Source organism: Sorex araneus, chromosome 3, assembly GCF_027595985.1.
Source record: "Sorex araneus isolate mSorAra2 chromosome 3, mSorAra2.pri, whole genome shotgun sequence".
Taxonomy (NCBI): domain Eukaryota; kingdom Metazoa; phylum Chordata; class Mammalia; order Eulipotyphla; family Soricidae; genus Sorex; species Sorex araneus.
In genome coordinates this window covers 12,684,706-12,707,630 of record NC_073304.1, presented here as the reverse complement: position 1 = coordinate 12,707,630, position 22,925 = coordinate 12,684,706, and the positions used below count along the sequence as shown (strand labels likewise).

The 22,925-nt window shown below is 42.4% G+C and overlaps 1 protein-coding gene across 9 annotated transcripts in view; it reads left to right on the top strand.

Annotated features, from left to right (window-relative positions):
* Positions 1–22,925, top strand: part of ZC3H14 (zinc finger CCCH-type containing 14) — a 57,229-nt gene that overhangs the window by 28,385 nt on the left and 5,919 nt on the right. For 3 of the 9 annotated variants that reach the window (XM_055131817.1, XM_055131815.1, XM_055131824.1), the window contains 3 exons: positions 12,248–12,322; positions 18,982–19,141; positions 19,879–20,111. The exons of 2 other annotated variants lie outside the window; for them this stretch is intronic. In XM_055131817.1, coding sequence (XP_054987792.1) covers positions 12,248–12,322; positions 18,982–19,141; positions 19,879–20,111 — 468 coding nt within the window. The remainder of the gene's footprint in view (positions 1–12,247; positions 12,323–18,981; positions 19,142–19,878; positions 20,112–22,925) is intronic. 4 more of the 9 variants (XM_055131819.1, XM_055131818.1, XM_055131821.1 and 1 more) reach the window with 2 other exon arrangements.

Sequence of the window (22,925 nt, the reverse complement as noted above, 5' to 3'; positions counted from 1 at the left end):
GTGGAACTGGGGTTGGCTGTGTGCCAGGCAAGTGCCCTACCCATTGTACATGTCTGGCCCCAAGTGTGTACATACTTTTTATCTTTTTTTTTTTCCTGTACCCAGCATGCTCAGGGCTTACTACTGGCTCTGTACACAGGAATTACTCCTGGTAGTTTACTGGAGACCATGTGGGATGCCATCAATGGAACCTAGATGGCCATATGCAAGGCAGATGCCTTGCCTACTCTACTGTTGACTCCTTTATATAAAGATATTTAAAGTTATATTTTTCTGATGAACCTTTTTATATTTATGATCAATAAAATATAACAATGTCAGCTTTATCTGATAATATAGCTGCTTAATAGTATTCACCTCAGCTACCTGGTTTTGGTGGCTTTTTTTTTTTTTTTTTTTTTGCTTTTGCGTCACACCCAGCGATGCTAAGGGGTTACTCTTGACTCTGTACTAAGGAATTATTCCTGGCAGTGCTTGGACAACCGTAGAGGATGCTGGGAATCGAACCTGGGTCGGTCGTGAGGAAGGCAAAACACCCTACCCACTGTACTGTCACTCCCGTCCCAATGGCTTTGTTTTTATAGATTTTGTCCATATACTTTAGGCATTTATCTCTTAAATTATCATAGAGCTAAGGTACTAGGAAGATAGTATACAGTGGGTAGGTTGTTTTCATTGCACCCAGATTCGAATGCTGGCATCCCATATCCCATAAGGTTCCCTGTGCCCTGAACTCCCAGAAGTAGTAATTCCTGAGTTCAAAGTCAGGACTAAGCCTTGAGCGCAGCTCCTATCTGAGTTTGACTTTTTTTCCCCCTTGGCATCTTTGAGCTCTCCAGCTTGAATCTATTTACCTCTAAGTGTATTTACTTTTTTTTTTTTTTTTAATTTAAAAAAAATTTTTTTTGTTTTTGTTTTTGCTTTTTGGGTCACATCTGGAGATGCACAGGGGCTGCTCCTGGCTCTGCACTCAGGAATTACCCCTGGCGGTGCTCAGGGGACCATATGGGATGCTGGGAATCAAACCCGGGTCGGTCGTGTACAAAGCAAATGCCCTACCCACTGTACTATTGCTCTAGCTCCTCTAAGTGTATTTACCTTTCATTGTATTTCTGCACTAGTTTTGCTGGATACCCAAATCTGGAGATAATAATTGCTTTCAACACCCTGTCTATATTATTACTCAACACCTTGCATATATTACTCTATTTTCGTCTGGCTTCCCTTGTTGTTTAGTAGACTTCTGTCATTCTAATTGTCTGTCGTTCCTTTGTAGGTGATCTGTCCTTTCTCTGGCTGCTTTCAAGATCTCTTTGTCTTTGGTGTTCTGCAGTTTTACTTCACTATATCTAGGAATGGATATACTTTTATTTTTCCTACTTGGCATATGATGTATAATAAATGTGTATATATTTTGAATAAAGTTTTTTACATTGAAATTTATGTTCACTCTAGGATATGCCAAAAACAGTAACAACGATGGTCCTCATTCCCTTGACCCTGAAAGAGCCCCCAATACACCATCGGGCTACACTAGCACGCAACAGGGATGAATGGAGACGTTACTGGCACCCGCATAAGCAAATTGATAAACAATGGGATGATAGTGACAGTGATACAGTGATAGGAAATTTGGAAAGTTAAATCATCATAATGCTTGCTAATTAGAACATAACTAGTTTTAAAAAATTATAAAAAGCAACATGCCTTGCTTCATTCTTTTCACTCATTCCCCTAAGGCCACTACTATTTTGGTTAATTATTTTTCATTTGGGCTACACAGGGCTGTGCTTAGCACATACTCTTGGGTCTGTAATTCAGGGATCACTCCTGGCAGGCTTGAGGTACCATATGGAATACTGGGGATTGAACCTGGGTTGACAGCAAGGCAAACTCTCTACCCACTATACTATTGCCCCAGCCCTGAGACTCCCACTTTTATTTATTTATTTTTAATTTTTAAGTTTTTATTAGTGAATCTCTGTGAGGTACAGTTACATACTTAGAAATTTTCGTGTTTGCATTTCAGTCATACAATGATCAAGTACCCATCCCTCCACCAGTGCCCATTCTCTACCACTGATCCCAGCATCCCTCTCACCACCCCCATCCCATCCCCTCACCCCACCCGGCCTCTGTGGCAGGGCATTCCATTTTGTTCTCTCCCTCTCCTTTTGGGTGGTTTGCGATAGAGGTATTGAGTGGCCATCATGTTTGGTCTCTGTAGAGACTCCCACTTTTAAATGCTTCTATTGATGACATTTTCTCCATGTCTGTAATAATATGCGTATGCCACTATTTCTTTCGTCGTTGTTGTTTGTTTTGGGGCCACATCTGCTGGTGTCAGGGCCCTCTGCTCAGGAGACCGTATGTGGTGCCAATGATTGAACCTGATTTGGCTGCATGCAGGGCAAGGGCCCTAGCTGCTGTCCTAGCTCTCCAGCCCCTGACCCGCATTATTACAGCCTCAGGGTCACTGGCTCGGTGTTGCTCCGTCTTTGGGTTCCCCTTTATTTCTTCGGTACTTCCTTTTCAACAACTGCTTTGTTTTCTGGGAGGAACCACACTTTGGCTCTCCTGATGGAAAGCGTGTGCACTGCTCCTTCGCTCCCCCCGCCTGGCCCAGCCTCTGTTCTTTTGCTCCTCCAGCTGGTTGCTCTCTCGCTCTGTTTAAGACTTTGTATAGTGCTTAGTCCTCCCACCAGCACATAAACTTAAGAGTGGAAGGGACTATACTTATATATTGTAAACTCGGATAATTTTTAGTTTTCAAAATTTATTTTAAACTTCAAACATTGTGGTTTATGAAGTTGTTCATCATTCAGTTTTGAGCAATGTTTTAGCACCAGTCACACCACCAATGTGACCTTCTCTATCATTCTCAGTTTCCCACCCATTTCCCAAGCCTTGGAATGCATTTTTATTTTATTGCCTTTTCAACAAAATGGTAAGTGGAATTATAAAAAAGCAGTAACAGAAAATTTGTGAAAATTATTTCTCAGTGGTGTTAGTAAAGTCGTCGTTACTGAACTGTTCATTTCTAGTTAAACCTTCTGTGTTTTCGTTTTCACTTACTTGAGTTTAGTGGACTTCTCTGTTATTTTCCCTTATAATTTGTTGTGCTTCTACTGGGCTGTTGTACTGTGGAATTTGGAGGTGTTGGTCGTGAGCTTCAGAATCTTTGGAATCGGTATGATTCTTGGCCTGCACCCCTTCCCAGGGGGCTCCAGAGTTTTCAGCCTGAAGGCAGGAGGACCTGTGGGTTTCATCGGCTTGGCATGTCTTTCGAGATTAGTCATGAAACCTGTGAAGCTAGGCTGTTTACACGGTATTTACATGGTGCAGGCTCAGTTGAAACTATTTTCTTCAGAGCCTTGAAAGTGCCTTATGTCTTCTAATATTTGTCAGGTTGGTTGTCCATATGATTCTTGTTGCAGGGGTTAAGCCTCTGAAAACTTAAGAATTCTTGTGTTCTTTTTTGTTTTTGGACCACACCTGGTAATTCCTGCATTTACTCCTGGCTTTGTACTTGGGTAATTCCTGGCAGGTGTTGGGGCACCATATGGAGTGAGGACGGATCAAATCTTTGCCCCTGAATCTTAATTTTTCTTGGCACTAACTTCCATGTAATAAATATTTCATTATTTCTGGTAATGTCACACATGCAGGGTGTGGGCTAGTCGTGATGTTTGGTCAGGTCAGGCAGGCCTGATAGTTTAGTGTTTGGTATAATCTGGAAGTCACTTGAGCCACACAGGGTGGTGTTTGGAGCCTATGCCATGAATTCAATTTAGGACTTTGTACTTGATTAAGCATATGCCACATGTCTTGAACAATGAATTGTCCCTGATAAATATCTGGTAATGTATATGTTCAGAATATAGATATTTTTATCCAGACTAGGACTTTAGATACCACTAAGAGCCTGGGTTGTAGCTCAGTGACAGGAGCACTGAATTTGCATATAGGTGGCCCTAAGTTTCTTCCCCAGCACCTTAAAAAATGCCTATCACTGACTTAAATGAAAATGTCATCCTTCCCCTGAATTTAACCTCTTTTATGACTTTTTATAAAATTATTTTTTAGGGGCTGGAGTGATAGCACAGCGGGTACGGCGTTTGCCTTGCACGCGGCCGACCCGGGTTCGAATCCCAGCATCCCATATGGTCCCCTGAGCACCGCCGGGGTAATTCCTGAGTGCATGAGCCAGAAATGATCCCTGTGCATTGCCAGGTGTGACCCAAAAAGCAAACAAAAAATAAAATAAAAAATAAATTATTTTTTATTTAATTATTTTTGCACCGTAGCTGGAAGTGCTCAGGACATACTCTTAGCTCTGTGGTGAGGGATCACTCCTGGTGGGCATTGGGGGATCATGTGTTGTCCTGGGGTTTGAGTCTGGGTTGGTCACATGCAAGGCTTACCTGCTCTCCTGTCTCGCTGGACCCTCTTGGTGGCTTTTTGACTCTGCCCATATTTTGTCCATTATTTTCTGCTTTCAAGAGGTTGAAGTTTCATCTATGATGAGTCCCCATCATAACCTTCATTTCAAAATTAGTGCTACTTATATCTCTAACTGCTTTTTTTATATATTAAAATACCTTTTTTGTTTGTTTATTTTTTGGCCTTGGCAGTGTTCAGGCTAGCTTGTAGTGTGCTCATCAGGACGCTAGTGCTGTCACTCCAGCCCCCCTTTTGATAATCTTTTACTGTGCGTTTTGGGGTCCTAGATAAAGAGAAGGATCATTCTGTACTGTCCTCCTGGCTGGCTGACTTTACTCAGCATGGTACTCACCAATTAATCTGCCACTACGTGGATGTAATTTCTTAACTTTTTTTTGGTTTGTTTTAAAGCAAAAAGTATTCCATTGTATATATAGACTAGATTTTCAAAAGTCTGGTCACCTGTTCTTGGGTGACGACTTGAGTTGTTTCCAGATTTTAGCTCTTGTGAATAGTGCTGAAATGAACAGAGTTGGAAAATGTTTTTTTCAACTGACACAGCTTCTGGTAATTCAGTGCCGCAGTGGATACTTTTGGAAACAAACCCAGATCGGAAATCATTGCTGTGGGTGTGTTAAGATTGTTGTGTCCTTTTTAAGTTCTTCATTTTTATGGACTGCAGGAAAAGCTAAAAATACACTTACTCACTTACCATTTTGAACTGGAAGTTTAACAGCGAATGATTTGTAATAAGGACTTTATAGCCAGAGAAGAAAATTTCCTCTTTTTCCCTCTATACTCCCTTCTATAGAGGGAAGAATTATACTCAAAATAGTCTAATGTATGTCTATAGTTCTAGACAACTTTTTCCACATGTGCCTCTCCTAAAAGGTTAAATTCTGTGTGTGTAAATATAACAGGAATCACACTTTATGAATTGACCTGCTTTATTTTCCTTAATATCTCATGGGAGGAAATAAAGATGATGAAGTGGACTTGTGCACCAGATTGCCCATTCAAGGCTTAGTCCCTTACTAGTTGACTTTCACTTTTCTACATATTTTTCTTTATGTTTTGTACACTTTTTCCTCAGCTGGATAGTGGACTCTATGAAAGGATCTTTTGTTTGGTGATCTAAGTTGGCCTTGGCGTGGTGGGCAGCAGCAGTTCCTCTCCAGCAGGCTCCCTTCCGTACCCTTACTTCCTTGGGATTTGCTCCTAACTTTTCCTGCTCTCATTGAAATTGTGTTTGCTGCCCCCTAGTGGACTGTGGTTTGCTGGTGACACTTGCTCTTACTGTGGACTATAGAAGTGAGTGCTATTTAAAAATTCAGTGTGAGGGGCTGGAGTGATAGCACAGCAGGTAGGACGTTTGCCTTGCACGCGGTCGAACAGGGTTCGATTCCCAGCATCCCATATGGTCCCCTGAGCACCGCCGGGGTAGTTCCTGAGGGCACAGCCAGGAGTGACCCCTGTGCATTGCTGGGTGTGACCCAAAAAGCAAAAAATAAATAAATAAATAAAAAATCCAGTGTGATTTCGAAGCTCTGTAAATTTGAAAAATTTTATTTAACATTGTTTGAAAATTAGATGAAGCGACAAGTAGAATGGAGAAGTGAATAATTTTTTTTTTTTTTGCTTTTTTGCCTTTTGGGTCATACCTGGCGATGCTCCAGGTTTACTCCTGGCTCTGCACTCAGGAATGACTCCTGGCGGTGCTCAGGGACCCATATAGGATGCTGGAGATCAAACCAGGGTTGACTGCGTGCAAGGCAGATGCCCTCTCCACTGTGCTATCTCTCCAGCCCTGAATAAAGATTTTTACATAGCTTTTTGCACCTTTTCTTACTATAGAATGGTATGTATTTAATTGGAAAACAGAAACCTACAGGTTTTTGTAAGAATTCTTCTGGAAAGGCTGTTGGGAATTGTATATGTCATCTTGCATCTTTTTGTCTTGCACAACTTGTGTTATGTGTTGTTTGACAGGTAACTTGAAGTAAAAATTACTTTTGGGTGGTCTGGGGCATGGCTTAGTGGCTAAAAACATACCTGCTTTGCAGGTGAGAGGCCATGCCTTTGATCACTAGTGCCACCCCCACGCACTGAATCCTGTCCTGGCAGCTCTGTTGTCTGAGGCCACACACACAGAAGTATGTGGGGTCCAGTAAATAGCCAGGTGTATCCTTGGTATGAGCACGGCTTGTGTGTACCACAGTGACTGCTGGTAAACACTGCAACCAGACTGCATGGGTACCACAACTAAAGGAGTGCGACCCCAGGAGAGCACTTAACAAAGTATTGGAGTACCACAACCAAGTGTGTACGACCATTGGCTATTATAACAATAGCAGCAGCAAAGAAGAGAAGGGAAGAGAAACAGAAAGAACTTTCTCACCCTTAAAGCCACAGGTAGGCATTTGTGTTAATGAATCAGAAGACAATAACAGTAAGATGAAAACATTCCTCAGATTATGAATTTCTTGTTGACTTTTTTTTGAAATGAGTTGGTGAGTTGATCCCAAGATTCATGTGGACATAAAAAAGGGCTGAGAGTAACCAGAGCTATTGAAATAAATAAGAAATTGGAGTACATATTCATAATTTTTTTTCTTTTTGGGTCACACCCGGCGATGCACAGGGGTTACTCCTGGCTCTGCACTAAGGAATTACCCCTGGCAGCGCTCGGGGGACCATATGGGACGCTGGGAATCGAACCTGGGTTGGTCATGTGCAAGGCAAATGCCCTACCCGCTATGCTATTGCTCCAGCCTATGTTTACAAATTTCAAAACCACCACAGATTTATAGTAATAAAGAACTCTATGGTGCTGACAATGGATATACACAGTAACCAGTGGGATTAATACTTGAGACTCCATAATGAACTAGTACATTTATTACTTTTGGTTTTTTGGGTCACAGCTGGTGGTACTCTTTACTTATTCCTGACTCAAACTCAGGGAATCACTTCTCAGAGAGTTTTGAGAACCATGTAGCATGCTGGGAATTAGACCTGGGTTGGCCTGCATGCAAGGCAAGTGCCTTTGGCCCCTTGAACCAGTACATTTATGATCACTTAAGGTTCAGCAAGGCTTCCAACAATTTTTTTTTTTTTTTGAGCAAAAACAATGTTTTCAATGAACAATCCTAGGTAGTTGGTAGGGACATATTAAAAAAAAATAAGGTTGGAGCTTTTATAGAAGTGAACGAAAAGTTTTTGGGTCACAGAGTAGTATTCACTGCTTACTTCTGGTTCTGTACTCAGGGATCACTACTGGCAGGGCTCCGGGGACCATATGTTATGCCAGGAATGGGGATTGAACCTGGGCTGGCTGTATTCAAGGCAAGTGCCTGCCTTACTTGCTGTACAGTTGGTGTGGGCTCCTTAAACCCAGAGATTACTCAGGGGTTTCTCTTGGTTTTGCACTCAGAAATTACTTCTGGTGGTACTCAGGGGACCATACGGATACTGGAAATTGAACCCAGGCTGACCACATGCGAGGCCGGTGCCTGACCTGATCAATCCTCTTAAATAAAATTCTGGGTTTTTTTTTCTGGCCCTGCTGGCAATGCTTACGGTTTACTCTTGTCTGCTCTGCACTTAGGACTCATTCCTGGTGCTGCTTGGGGGGAGGATATGAGATTTCTGGGACCTGACCCAAGTTAGCTGCATGCAAGGTGGATTCTCTACCTGTACTACTTTCACTCTGACCCCTAAAACAATTTTTTTTTCTTGTGTGCCTTTTTGGCTCACATCCAGCAGTTCCTGTCTCTGCACTCAGGTGGTCCTTGGGACCATATGGGGTGCTGGGGATTGAACCCGGGTTGGCTGCATGCAGAGCAAACACTACCTGCTGTACTATTGCTGTGGTCTAAAGTAAAATTCTTATTTTTTTTTTTTTGCTTTTTGGGTCACACCTGGCGATGCACAGGGCTTACTCCTGGCTCTGCACTCAGGAATTACCCCTGGCCGTGCTCAGGGGACCATATGGGATGCTGGGATTTGAACCCGGGTCGGCCGCGTGCAAGGCAAACGCCCTACCCGCTGTGCTATCTCTCCAGCCCCTAAAGTAAAATTCTTAAGGAAAATGTATTTAATGCTAATAACCTGGGGTAAAGAAATAGTGTCTTCGCCAAAAGCCTGCTTTTGTTGACAACAAAAGTATGGATTATCAAAGAAAAAAGTTATGTTGGACTTTATCCAAATTAAAAGCTTTTGTGTTCTAAAGGATATTATGAAGAAAATCAAAAGAAAACCCATAGGATGGGAGAAAATTTATATCTGATTAGAGGTCAAGTATCAAGATCATGTTTCTTGTTTTTTTTCCCATATTTTCAAATCATATCAGTTCAGTTGAATTCCATCATTATGACCTATTTTTGTGTAGTGGGGCATATTGGGGCCATGTCTAGTGGTAATGAGAGCTTACTTCTGGCTCTGCTCAGGGGTCACTCCTGGTGCTGCGGGACTGTGTGTTGGGGGTTGAACAAGGGTCAGCTGTGCAGGGCCAACACTGTCACCTGTTAACTGTCCTCTCTCCCTGACATGTATTTCTTAAACAATTTGGGATTATGTCTGATTATCCCCCTCACAAAGGAACACCAACTTCTGTTCTACACTTTTTTTTGTTTTTAAAGTTTTTATTTTTGATTTTTGGACCACAACTAGAAGTGTGTGCTTGGGATTACTACTGGTTCTGTGGCTCTGTGGTCCAAGGTTGTTGCTAGTGATGCTTCTGGCTCCGTGAGTACTTGGGATTGAAGCCGGACTGTGACCCCTGCATTGTCTTTCCAGAAATGTCTTACTTGATTTTAAAAAAAAAGGATTTGAAATAAACTGAAGCTTGAATTTGTTGTTTAAATATGCTTCAGATGGTAAATGCTGCTGTCATGTGAGGTAAATAATAGAAAAATTCTTTGTGTGTCACATCTCCTTTCAGCCAATCATAAGCCAGAATTATTTCTTATGTAATAATAGGGTTGCGTGTCAGGAGAGGAGCTTTAAGTAGGTCTTACAGGATACGGCAGGCTATGTATTACAGCTTCTTAGTTGTAGCAAAGAGAACGTTGGTCTGGTTTGTTTAGCATTTTTTAATTTACTTTGATTTTTAGAAATGTATGGCCCTGTCTTTTCAATTATACGTTTTAAAATGTTATTCACTCTTGATACTTAAAGTGGCAGCTTAGTCACTGCTTTTACTTCTGATGAAACAAGTTAATGGGCTGTAAAGGAAAATTTACCAAATATTAAGGAAAAGAGGTAATTTCATGAAAATGTCTTCAAGGTTTCCATCACCATCTTTACCAATTTTCTTCTCACCAGAGCCAGTTGACTTAGGTCCTGTAACAAATTCCTCATGTGCGTTGAATGAGCTAGATAATATTTCCCATCTTTTAAGGAAAATATCTACTGATATAAATGAAATTAAAGGAATGAAAGCAGCAATTTTGACAGTGGAAGCAAACCTTTTTGATCTAAATGTTAGAGTGTCACAGAATGAAGCAAAGATTTCATCTTTGGAGATTAAAATGAATGAATATTCAACATCTGAATGCAACAGAGAGTTCAAAGACCTTCAAGAGAAAGTAGATTTTGAGTCACAGTCAAGGACAACTGATTTAAAAATAATTGGCTTCCTTAGAAACATTGAGAAAGGTAAATCCTGAGTCTGGGCTGTCCTTTAGGTAAGACATATCCTAATTTGGCTCAAGTTCTTACATGGAAGCAGCAGGTTAGTGAGAATGAATTTTTAATGGACCTTTATGGATCAGTATTATTGGACTCTGATTTCAATCTTAAGAGCCTAGGACTGATCAGAATTCTTCCTTCTCTATTGTATGTCTCTGAAAATATTTTTTGGGGGGCGGAGAGGCACACCTAGCAAGAATCTGACCTGGGTGAGCCCTCCCTGCCTGCTGTGCTATCTCTCTGGCCCCTCTAAAAAGATGTTTTAAAGATACATGAGCCTTTGGAGTGAAGCAAAGCTTTAGCTGTGAGACAACAATCTTTCCTGTATCTATCAAATGAAATTATTTAAAAATGCTATTTTGTTTCTTTTTTTGTCTTTGGGACACACCCAGCGGTGCTCAGGGCTTACTCCTGGCTCTGCACTTGTGTCACTCCTGGCCGGGCTCAGGGGACCTTATGGGGAGCTGGGACTCTTTACTTGGGCCAGGCTGTGTACAAGGCAAGTGCTCTACCTTCTGTACTATCTCTTCATTCCCAAAATGGTATCTTTAGAATTTTATTCTCTTATTTACTGCCTCTCTTAAAAAGATTCGCTGTTAGTACTTGAGTATTTGAACCTAGTATTTGGATCAAAAGAGCATTATCCCTGTAACCAAATGCCGTCTTTGTTTCAGGTCTATTCTTCAGTGTTTACTATGTTATTACCCTGATCATTTTGAAATGAATTAATCTTTTATTTTTTGTATACCACTTAAAGATTAATATGACATTTACAAAGAAAACATCTGATAAGAGTTGGAATTAATTATAACCTTCCAGATTTATTTATTTTTGGTTTTGGGTCTCACCTGGCAGTGCTCAGGGGTCAGTCCTGGCTCTATTCAGGAGTAACTCCTGGTGGTGATTGGGGACCATATGGGATGGCGGGGATGGTGCCCATCCCATATGGTAGATCGTGTTCAAGGCAAGCACCCTACCTGCTGTACTATTGCTCCTGCCTGTAGCTTTCCAAGTTTAAAACAGACTTACTTTTTTTCTAATTGGCCTGCAATGTGATTTGGGCCAAATGATAAATTTTGAATTGGGCCAGTTGGTGCTTGGTGGGGGGGAAACGGGGTATGCAGTGCTGGTGTGTGTGTGTATGAGTGGGACTGGGGGTGGACGTGTGTGATTCTGGGACTCCACCATTTTGAGTACTTAACCCTCGCCCTAGAAATACCTTCTTTTTTTCCCCTTTTTTTTGGTGGGGGGGTCATACCCAGCAATGCACGGGGTTACTCCTGGCTTTATACTCAGGAATTACTCCTGGCGGTGCTCGGGGGACCATATGGGATGCTGGGAATCGAACCCGGGTTGGCCGCATGCAAGGCAAAAGCCCTACCCGCTGTGCTATCGCTCCAGCCCTAAGAAATACCTTCTAATGAAATGTGGTAGCTGGACAGAGATGGCCAGGGTACATATTTATACAGAGGCTAATGCTTGCGAAGCCACTGATAACGGATACTCTAAGAATAGCATGCAAGCGTCTTATTAATATTGCAGTATTTGGAACCCTATCCATCACACCTCTTTGAATACTGTAGTGCAGTACTTTTCATTTTTAACCAGCAAGTTAGTACCCAATATCAGCTAAGCAATTGAAAGTGTGAGGTTTGGAGAAGTGTAACCTATTCATTCATTTCTCAAAGAGCTTCCCATCGGATTGAAGGTAGAGAAAACCAGTTTTGTCTTGTTTTGCGATATAACTGAGGGAATTATAATCTTGCTAAGGAATTGATATTTTAGCTGAGCATTTTCTTAAGGGAGATGGGAATGCTTTGTTGGTAGAGGAATTGAACTGCCTCCCAGAGTTTGTCTTTTGAATTCTGTGGTGTATTGTTACTTTTAATGCAAGAAAACTGGCATCTTATTGAGACCAGGGATGTCCTGAACTTTACTTTCAGGTTCATTCAATACGTTTTTGTTTTAGAGAGCTTTGGTCTATAGATGTTAACAGTTTGTATTACTAAAGATTTTATTTATAAGACTTGTCAACAAAAGTTGGACCTAACTTTTGGGAAACCTGCTGATTTTGTGTCTTAACCTTAGTGAAGTGTTAAAATTTATGTTCTAGGAACTCAGCAGAGGCAATTGTTATCCCGACTGCAAATTGACCCAGTAATGGCAGAAACTCTGCAGCTCAGTCAAGGTCGGTAGTAATCTTAAATTTTCATTGTAACCTAGCATTTTCAGTTGCTATTTCCATTTCTTACACCTCATTTAATGTATCTTGTATCAATTAGATTCTTCCCTAGAATGCTGTAGATTTGTCAAACTATTTTAGTAGGGCTAGGAAACAGGGTTTTCATTTTTGTTTGTGTTCTGGTGTTTGTATATCCACCTCATTTGAAATTTTTCTTCCTTTGACACCATGTCCTCAAGAGTGGACTCTTGACAGCTCCATTTCCTGCTCTCAGGATGGCTTGATGACTGGAATCTCTCCTGCTTAACTGTTGCTATTTCCCTAAGCTGGTTTCGTGTCCTAAAGAACAACATTTTTGCCATTTTAATTTTAAATCTCATTGCTAGGACCACACCTAGAGCTTACTAGTTTTCAAAAGACTAATGGTTTCTCTGTCTTTTCTTTCAACACACAGACACATTTATGGGCTACTTCAGGACTGGAGCCTGCTGCCATTGTTTGTATGTCTGTGCCCAGCCCCTGCTGGTTTCTTTTTCTGATGTCTAAGGAAGAGAGCCATTAGATACAAGGAACCCTAAATCTTTCTTTTGGTTTTCCCTCCCCTCCCCACTTTTCAAACAAGTTCTTCACTGAATTGTCTTCCCATTAGGATAGGCCTCTATCATTAATAGTCCCTGATCTTTTCCAAAAAGCTTTTTGTTTCAGAAAGATGTGATTAACCCATCTAAAGGTCACCTGTAGATGCCATGTCCTAGTCAGTGGGGAACACTCCTGGCATTGCATGCGCTTATAACTTTCATTCCTGCCTCTGTTCTGACTTGTCCCTTCTCCCTCTAGGTATTTATTCTCTACCCTTGGTTTTGCCCTCACTCCCAACATTCCAGTCTGCCTTCTCCATAATCTGTTTCTTTCACAATACTTGGCATTTAAGCTAGCATAAGTTGTATCTATTCCATCAAATTTTGTATATTTTTGTTTTCTTTGGTTTTTATTTTTAAAGCATCAAGTAGTTTTTTTTTTTTTTGTGGGTTTTTTTTTGCTTTTTGGGTCAAACCTGGCAATACTCAGGGGTTACTCCTGGCTCTTGCACTCAGGAATTACTCCTGGCGGTGCTCAGGGGGCCGTATGGGATGCTGGGATCGAACCTGGGTCGACCGTGTGCAAGGCAAACGCCCTACCCGCTGTGCTATCTCTCCAGCCCCGGCATCAAGTAGTTTTATAAGACTTGATTACCTTCTTTGTCACCTCCTATCATGTTTTACTTCTGAGTACCTCTTTGTTTCTGCATATTCATTATATCTGTTTACATACATTTTTAAATGAAAGTTCATTTTCATGAGTAACGTTTAATTTTTCTTCAAGGTTGTTAAAAGTCATTTTAAATATTTGCACCTTCGTCCTTTGTTTTGATGATTTTCATAACAGGTTTTCCTCAGCTGTCTGGGATTTATTTGAGTGTGAAACTGAAAAGTAGATTATAATCTCAATTGGTGATGAAGTGAGGAACTTTGGACTACATTCAGATATAGGTCTTGTGGTGGAAAGTGATCTACATGTCTAGTTTGCCAGGCCCCTATCTGTAGTTATAGTGATATCTAATCTTTTATTAGATATCACTAAAGATTAGTGACATCTAATCTTTTCACTTAGATTGATGAACTTCTCCCAAGAAAGACCTTTCAAGTCAAAGATTGGCTGGCTGTAAGGGTTCTGGGATCTAAGTGGGGAAAGTGACCTGGGGGGAGGGGTATGTACCTCCACTTTAACTATTGTAATCATGTTTTCTTAATCCTGTTCCCTGTTTTCAGAAGGATACTTCTGCTTTCAACATGTTTGGCATCCCTTAGTCCAAAGAACCTTTGTTTTTACATTTTCAAGAGTCTAATATTAACCTTTACTCAGACCAAGGGAGAAAATGATCCAGGTTTACCAGAATTTTTACTTCTAACAATTTTTCTTATTTCTTAGTTCTTATTTTTCTTATTTCTTAGTTCCTTGGTTGTCTACTGTCCAGTCAGAGACCTTGATGCTTTCTTAACCCACCTGCCTCTGCGACACTGATGAACATGCCTTCAGTATAGAGGTCGGGGTACCTGTGAGGATCCAAATGAGAATATGGAGTTGAGGGTGAGCTGCTGCTCCAACAGACAGTCACATGTGGCCATCAGAACCCTCCCCGGACACCCGCTTCCCACTTGACTGTAGACTTGTGCTGCTAGTTCTGTTCAGTGTTGGTTTAGGATGCAGCTTTTGAAGATCTACTTACTTTCCTTTTTTTTTTTTTTCTCTTTTTGGGTCATACTTGGCGATGCTCAGGGGTTACTCCTGACTCTTCACTCAGGAATTACTCCTGGCAGGGCTCAGGGGACCCTATGGGATGCTGGGATTCGAACCCGGGTCGGTCGCGTGCAAGGCAAACGCCCTACCCGCTGTGCTATCGCTCTAGCCCCTACTTAGTTTCCTCTTAAAAATGTAAATGTTACCTTTTGTCTTTTTTGTGCTTAGGTCTCCCCAGGCATCATTTCTGGCAGTACTAAATTGGGTGGCCTTATGGTGTTGAGGGTCAAGCCAGGTGGGTTGCCCGCACGGCACGTTCCTTAACCCTGTACTGTTTGGTGGCCTCATCCCCCTCCCCAGTAGCCCCTGACATTGTTTAGGGGACCATATATGGTGGTAGGGGTTCTAAATGGGTTGGGCCTCAAGTAGAATAGGCACCTAATCCCTGTAACTAAGTCTGTCTCCCTCTGTCATTTCTTCCCTCCCCTCCCCCCCCTTTACTTCTTGCTCTCCCTCCTTCACCTGGCCCTGTGCTCAGGGATCACTCTTGGTCGGGGTGGGGTGAGGGGACCTTACGTGGTGCTGTGGTGTTGGGGCTCAAACCTAGCCTGACTGTACAGAGCATGTGCTCTGCCTGCTGTTTCACTGCTTCAGCTCCTGTTCTTCAGCTTTTTTTGTTTTGCTTTTTGGGTCACACCCGGCGATGTATAGGGTTACTCCTGGCTCTGCACTCAAGAATTACTCCTGGCGGTGCTCAGGGGACCATATGGGATGGTGGGAATCGAACTCCGGTTGGCCGTATGCAAGGCAAACACCCTACCTGCTGTGCTATTGCTCCAGCCCCTCTTCAGCCTTTTTATCCTGTTACCTCCTATGTTTGTTTGTTTGTTGTTTTTGAGCAATTCCCAGTGGTGCTCAGGGGTTTGATTGGCTCTGTACTCAGGAATCACCACTGGCAGGCTCAGATGACCTAAGGGATTCTGGAGATTGAACCTGAGTTAGCCACATAAAAGGCACCTTACCCACTGTACAGTGTCTCCGGCCCCCATTTTATACTTCTTGATCAACTTCTTTCTTGTCACCTTAAAAAACTAACTTTACTGTGTCCAGTGTCAGCATTGTTTGTTTTCATCTCTTGTATTTTCCCAAGAGCTTTGCCTGGAAGAGTAGACCGTGAGAAAGAAGGAGAGTAGCTTGTCTTGGACCCAATTCTGAATTCTGCCTTTGCTCATTTGAATATGCAGAGTGGTCATCTTTCACACAGGGGGCATCTTTCTGGGCACTCTGAGGATACAGTGAGAGAAGGCAGCACGTAACTACGTCTGCTACCTCCAGGCCCCACTCTCCACTTGGTAGTCTCCTCCTCCAAATATCAGATCTGATAACTTCTAAGCATCTGAGAATCCCACAAAGACTTCAAACCAAGTAGACCTAAAATTGAAATTTGTTTCTAGATTTTTTTTTAAATTAAATCACCTTGAGCAATACAGTCATAAAGTTGTTCAGGATTGGGTTTCAGTCAGTCATACAATGTTCCAACACCCATGTCCCTTCACCAGTGTAAAATTTCTCACCACCAGTGTTTCCAGTTTCCCTCCGCGCCCCCCCCCCCCCCCAGCCTGCCTCTATGGAACACCCTTCCTCACACTCGCTCCCTCCCTCCCTCCTTCCCTCTCTCTCTCCTTTTGGGCATTATGGTTTGCAATACAGATAGTGAGAGGTTATCATGTTTGGTCCGTTTTTTAAATTTCCTTTTGGATCACACCCAGCAATGCTTGGGGTTACTCCTGGCTCTGCGCTCAGGGATTACTCCTGGCAGTGCTTGGGGGACCATATGGGATTCGGGGATCGAACCTGGGTCTGCTGAGTGCAAGGCAGATGCTCTAACCGCTGTACTATTGCTCCGGCCCATGTTTGGTTCTTTACCTACGTTCAGCACTTGTCCAGAGGTTTCACTTATTCTTGAGTCAATAGCCTAAATTCTTGGCAGGTTAATTTCTCGGGGAACTCAGTTTTGAGATGGTGGAGTCTGGCCAGAGGCATGGCTGTGGGTTTGGCGTGTGGAAATGGTGATTGGTCACCGGTGCTCTGGGCAGGCACTGGACATTGCCCCTCCCCCAAGGCACCCTGGATATCTCAGCCATAAGTCAGTGCTTGAATTCTTTTGGCAGCTGGTTGATCTCTTTTGAGATTTAGGTATGAGTCTGGAGCAGGGCCAGTAAATAAATTTAAATGGCTTGCGGTGGGAGGGGGTGCGGTTCTGTGGGTGTGACTGCTGTGGCTTCTGGACACTTAGGGAGTCGTGGGGAAGTATCCCATCCTGACTTTGTGAGAAAGTTGGTGATTTCAGTCACAAAGACCCAAATACCTAAAATTTTTGGAGGTTAATTTCTCAGTGACTTAGTTTCGGGATGATGGCGTCTGGCTGGAGGCATGGCGGTAATGTCGTTTAAGTAATTTCTCTTCTCTTTTTTTTTTTTTTTTGAAATCAGAAGTGCTTCTTAGGGACTTCTTTAAGGAGTGAGGAGAAACTATGAGAGAGTTATGAGCTCCCTTCTTCAGGAGGGAGAGTGCCAAGAGCACATATACCAAGTTGAGATGAGGTGAATTCCCCAAGATGAGGAATGTCCTTAAAAGTCTGTTCTTTCTCTCGTCCTCCATTTCCTCTCATGCTTCTCTGAGCTCTGCTGCCCTTGGAGGCGGAGACAGGTGGTCTCCCTGGGTGGTAAATGCCAGTGCTGTTGGGAAGGGGGGTTGTTTTTTCTTCACCTCCTGGTTGTGTTAAAATAGGGCAAGGCACAAAACTCTTTGGACCAGGGAGAGAACTGAATTAGGGGCTGCTCCTGACTCTGGGGAACTTGTGGTGCCTTGGACCAAACTCTTGAGACTTCTTTTCTGTAATGCATGTGCATCGGCCTTTGAACTGTCTCTATCCCGTATAAATCTATTTAGTTATTTCATATAAGAATTTAAGTCATTTTTTTTTTTTTTGACCCACAGTGCTTGGGGGTCACTTCTGGGGGACCGTGTGGTGCAGGGATTGACCCAGCCCTCAAACTTGGGCTTCCAGCATGCCGAACATATGCTCAGTCCATTGATCTTTCTCCTCATTTACTGTCATCATTTTCCACACACTATTTCTCAGAAGTGAGATCAAGGTTTCCTGTCCATTCTTAACACTTCTTTAAAAAACCAGTTTATTTTCATGTTCTTGCATGTAAATTTTTCTTATTTCCTTGTTCCTCCTAGAATCCAGACTCTCTAGCATCCACAGCATGCTTTCAGCCTCATCTTTGTTGCCATCACCATCTCAGCTCACCACACAGCCACACCTCATTTCTCAGCATCCTTCCAGTTCCCTGTGTCTTAGGGTTTAGGAATGCTTCCGGCTTTCCTGTGCCTTCTTTCACTTGAAGTACTCTGTTCTTGAGTTCACTTTTCCTAGTTTATTCCTGCTTATTCTTTTAATCCCTCTGCAAGCGCTTTTCTTTGATTCCCCAGCTGGAAGGGGTTGTATTCTCCCAGCGCCTTGCTCCTACCTGTTTTGGAGTAAACTCTTAGGTGTTTTTCCATTAGTCCTTTTTGTCTTGCACAGTGCTCTCAAGTGTTAAAGTAAATTTTTGCTCAGTGAAAAAGCATGAGTGAAATATTGTTATGAACTTTGGTTTCTGTTACATGCCTGTTCAATAGAATATAACTCACTGACTCTTGTCAGTTGGGTGGTGGGCATATGGAGTGATATGCCTCGCCATTCTGTCTTTCAGATCTTGATATTGTATTAATGTAGTGAGTTTTGATAGTTATGTTGTAGATGATGTGAGCTGTGGTTATTTTCATCGAAGCCTGTTTTCTTTGTTGTATTTTTTCAAATTACCTATTTACTGTAAAATTTTCTTTCAAGATAATCTTTTTATAGCCAGAAAGCTATTTGAATCTTTTTCATCAGGGTGTATTCTTCTCTGAGTTACTGTGCAAGGTGAAAAGAGAATTAAAAAAAATTTTTTTTAAGTCTATCTAAAGTTCAGGAAGCATTAGGACTCTATTCTCCATGGTTTTAGAAAATACTGTATTTACAAGTTTATATTGTTAATATCCCGTTAGATGCTTCAGAGGGAAACTTTTTTGTACTATAGACATGAAATGTTCGTTATAATCCCTTGATGATAATGTTTTCTATGAGGAAAGGAACACTTTTAAAGATGTTTGACACACAGGAAAAATGCAGTTGAATAAGAGTTTCTGAAGAGAATTCCTGAGTAGAACAATTGTAATTTTTCCTTTGAAAATAATTAGAATATATAAAAGATTGACTTTTTTTCACATGTGTGATGTTGGGGATGCGAGGTATATTCAATAGTAAACATTTGTGGCCAATTTTTTTGGCTCAGATTACTATGACATGGAATCCATGGTCCATGCAGACACAAGATCATTTATTCTGAAGAAGCCAAAGCTGTCTGAGGAAATAGTAGTGACACCACACCAAGAGGCGGGCATGAAGACTGCAGATTCCCTTCGGGTACTTTCAGGACACCTTTTGCAAACACGGTAGATTGCTTCTTTTTCTTGTGTAGCTTATTTGTTTTGATTAGATAGTGCAGGTTTACCATTCGTTTCCAGCTTCCCTCCTTCCCATCCTAATTCCCAGTGTAGACCGTATTAGTGATTAAAGAGTTGGGCCAGGGTTTGCAAGCCAGATTATATCTTGAAAATGTCTAGTTCATCTTTCTTATTGAGAAGTCCATTAATCTACAGATAACTCCGTATGATTTAGCTCTGTTAATCCGTTTCTTTTTTATGCTCACCTAGGAAATGACATTTCAAAAGACAAGTGATACAAAATGAGGGTAACTCTAGAGAACAGATTAGGTTGGGGTGATTCTTCCAAAATGGACTAAATGTTTAAAAAAAAACTCATAGAGACATAATTGTAGTGTAAAGAGAACGTCTGCCTATTGGATTCTGATGTTCATTTCTCTGTGACCTTTGAGAAGCAGATGGACTAAGGTCAGCCTTGAGGGGTCACGATGCCACAGTGGTTGACTGTAACCTGGTGTTAGCAGGAATCCACTAATGCTCTACTTGAAAGCTTTACCCAGTCTCAGTCTCTCTCTCTCTCTCTCTCTCTCTCTCTCTCTCTCTCTCTCTCTCTCTCTCTCTCTCTCAACTCTGACAAGGCCTCTGAGGTAGTTCAGCTGAAGCGCACTTTTATACTTTTAGGCTCAGCTTTTTTTTTTTTTATGTTTGTTTCCCTAATTCTTTGGTATTTTCTATCTGTCTGGCAGAGATCTTGTACAACCAGATAAACCTGCAAGTCCCAAGTTTATAGTGACGCTGGATGGTGTCCCCAGCCCCCCAGGATACATGTCAGATCAAGAGGAGGACATGTGCTTTGAAGGAATGAAACCTGTAAACCAAACTGCAGCCTCAAACAAGGGACTCAAAGGTCTCCTCCACCCACAGCAGCTGCAGCTGATGAGCAGGCAGCTTGATGACCCAAATGGTAGCTTTTCAAACGGTGTGTTGAGAGCTCAGATTTTGCCTTTTCTGGGTGCTGTCCTTGTGCAGGAAACCTTTGACATGTTTCTTTGACCTGCTTCGCTCCTTTGAATGAACATTAGTGGGAGACCTTGCTTCCATTTGTAATTCAGTAGTGGCCTTTTCCCTTTTTTTTTCCTGACAGAATAACTGTAACTGCTTAAATTTGAGACTATTTCTGTATTTATTTTGCAGGCAGACTATTCCAGCTAAAATGGAGTTCAGCTGTAGAAACCAAAATTATCTCTTAATTATGCTTGTTAAAAAACTGAAGCATCATTCTTAATGCCTTGTTTGCCTTCCCCGCACCCTTAGAAACTATTTTCCCCTGTGTCACCAATCACTAATACTCTGTTGTAATTGAGGTGACAGGTGAATGAATTTAGAATTAGAATTTTATAAAAGATAGATTCTGTGAAAATTAGTGTCGAAGTACAAATTTTGGATGAACTCAGTTCACTGACTTTCTTTGAGGCAGGAAAGCCTTATTACTGTTGCCTTTCTCTTTCTCCCTCCCTCTTTCCCCCTCTCCCCCCCACCGCCATTTCCCTCTCCCCCCCCTTTCTCTATCTGGGGTGTGTGTGTGTGTGTGTGTGTGTGTGTGTGTGTGTGTGTGTGTTAGGGCTACACTGGTGATGCTCAGGCCTGCTCCTGGCTCTGCACTCAGGAGTCACTTGATGCCGGGGACTGAGCCCTGGCGGGCTGTGTATGCAGGGCAAGTTACCCGCTGTACTTTTTTTTTTTTTTTTTTTTTTGCTTTTTGGGTCACACCCGGCGATGCACAGGGGTCACTCCTGGCTCATGCACTCAGGAATCACCCCTGGCGGTGCTCAGGGGACCATATGGGATGCTGGGAATCGAACCCGGGTATCACTCCAGCCCCTACCCGCTGTACTATTGCTGTGGTCTACGCTTCCCGTGTTGCCAGTGGAAGCCACAACACTGCTGTTCACTTTCCTTTATGATGGTGAATAATGGCTCCTCACACCTTCTAACATTTCTAGAAACACCTTCTTAGGCAGGGGAGAAATATCTGAACATTAAAACTGAATAGTATTAAGAACAGCATTGTGGTTTGAGATTTTCTGAAAATCTTGGCAGTAATAGGCAAATATTAAATATCTTAGTCATTAAAAACATAAACCAGAGTGGCTGAAGTGATAGCACGAGCTGGTAGGGCGCTTGCCTTGCATGCAGCCGACTCCCATTCTACCCCCTGCACCCTTTATGGTCCCCTGAGCTCTGCCAGAAGTGATCTCTGAGTGCAGAGCTAGGAGTAAGTCCTGAACACCCCCCCCCAAAAAAAAAAAAAGTACAGTTTTTTAGGGGGAGACCATGAGTATAGTGACATCAATAGTTGCTACTTTGAGCTAAATGCTTTTTTTTTGTTGTGAGTCATTGATGTGATGCATGATTTTGTTTGGTGAAGGGCTTAAAAATCTTAACAAAAGTAAGAAAAATCTGAAGGGGGTGCTTGGGCCTATTCTAATGTAGTGCATAGTGGGGGACCTTGTGGTACTGGGAATCAGGCCCAGAAGAATTTTTGAGTGGTCACAAAGATGACAAGTACTGCAATAGTAATGCAGTACTGATTTCTTTAATTTGATCTGTGGGCCATTGCTGGTGATGCTCAGGGCTTTCTACCTGGCTCTGCACTCAGGAATCACTCCTGGCGATGCGTGGGGGACCATGGGATGCTGGGGATTGAATCTGGGTCTGCTGTGTGCAAGGGTACTTGCTGTAATATCACTCAGTCCCCAGTAGAGCCGATTTCTTGATTCCTGTGTATTTGGTCTAAAATTCGGGAAAATTGTGTTTTTGTTTTTTTGATTTTGGTGGCTTAAGTTTTGTATGTCTAGGTTCCAATTTTCTTAGAATTTTTGTTTGTTGTGGGATGACTGCTGGCTGTGCTTGGGGACTTCTCGGATGGTGCTCAGGCTCAAGGGGCCACCAGGCCAGGCTTAACAGTAATTTCTAGGGGCATGCTAGGTTCACCTGGATTGAACCCAAGACCTCACCTGTGCTGCCATTTGAGCGACATGCCTGGCCAAAGGGTCTTAATTTTCTTGAAAGGAATATGTTTGTGTTAGGCTTTGTTGGCATATTTGTCATAGCACTGACATAATAACATGTTAGTAAAAGTTCATGTCCAGGCTGCATAAGCACTGTGCGCTGGCCAGTGTGGAGAGAGCCAAGCCTCCTTTGCAGTTGCTTTCATCTGGGAACCTTTAGTAGCTGTGGAGAGCGAGTGACCCTTCCCAGTGCCAGACCCCCGGTGAGGTCTCTGGCCAGAGATTGTAGGACATAGTTCCTGCACTGTTACCCCTGGACCATGTAAATTGCTTTTGGTGTTTTTCTTCTCTATTGTTTCGCTGACGCATCTGTTTAATGGCAGCATCTGTTTTAAGCCACTCCACAGGGGATATAAATTTTGTTGGTTGCAGTATAGAGTAAATTTGCCTCTTAAAAGTGAACAGGAAATATTGGGGGTTTTGTTGAGTCTGGTGAGTGGGGATGTTTGGGCCACACCCAGCAGGTCTCAGGTGGTTAGTGGCTCTGCTGGAGAATGAGCCTGGCAGGGCCGCAGGGAGTAAGGTTAAGTGCCTTACCTCCTGGACCACCTCTGGCCTCACCGGGGAAGGCTGAATTGCTTCATTAAAAGCAAAGTTGGGATATATAATTTTCATTAGATAAAGCTTTTGTGTGTTTAGCACTATATTGCTGGGAGTATCTTAACTGCTGGTCTGTTTTGTAATATTCTTTTGCTTGTTTCAGTTGGTATGCATTCTCCTGT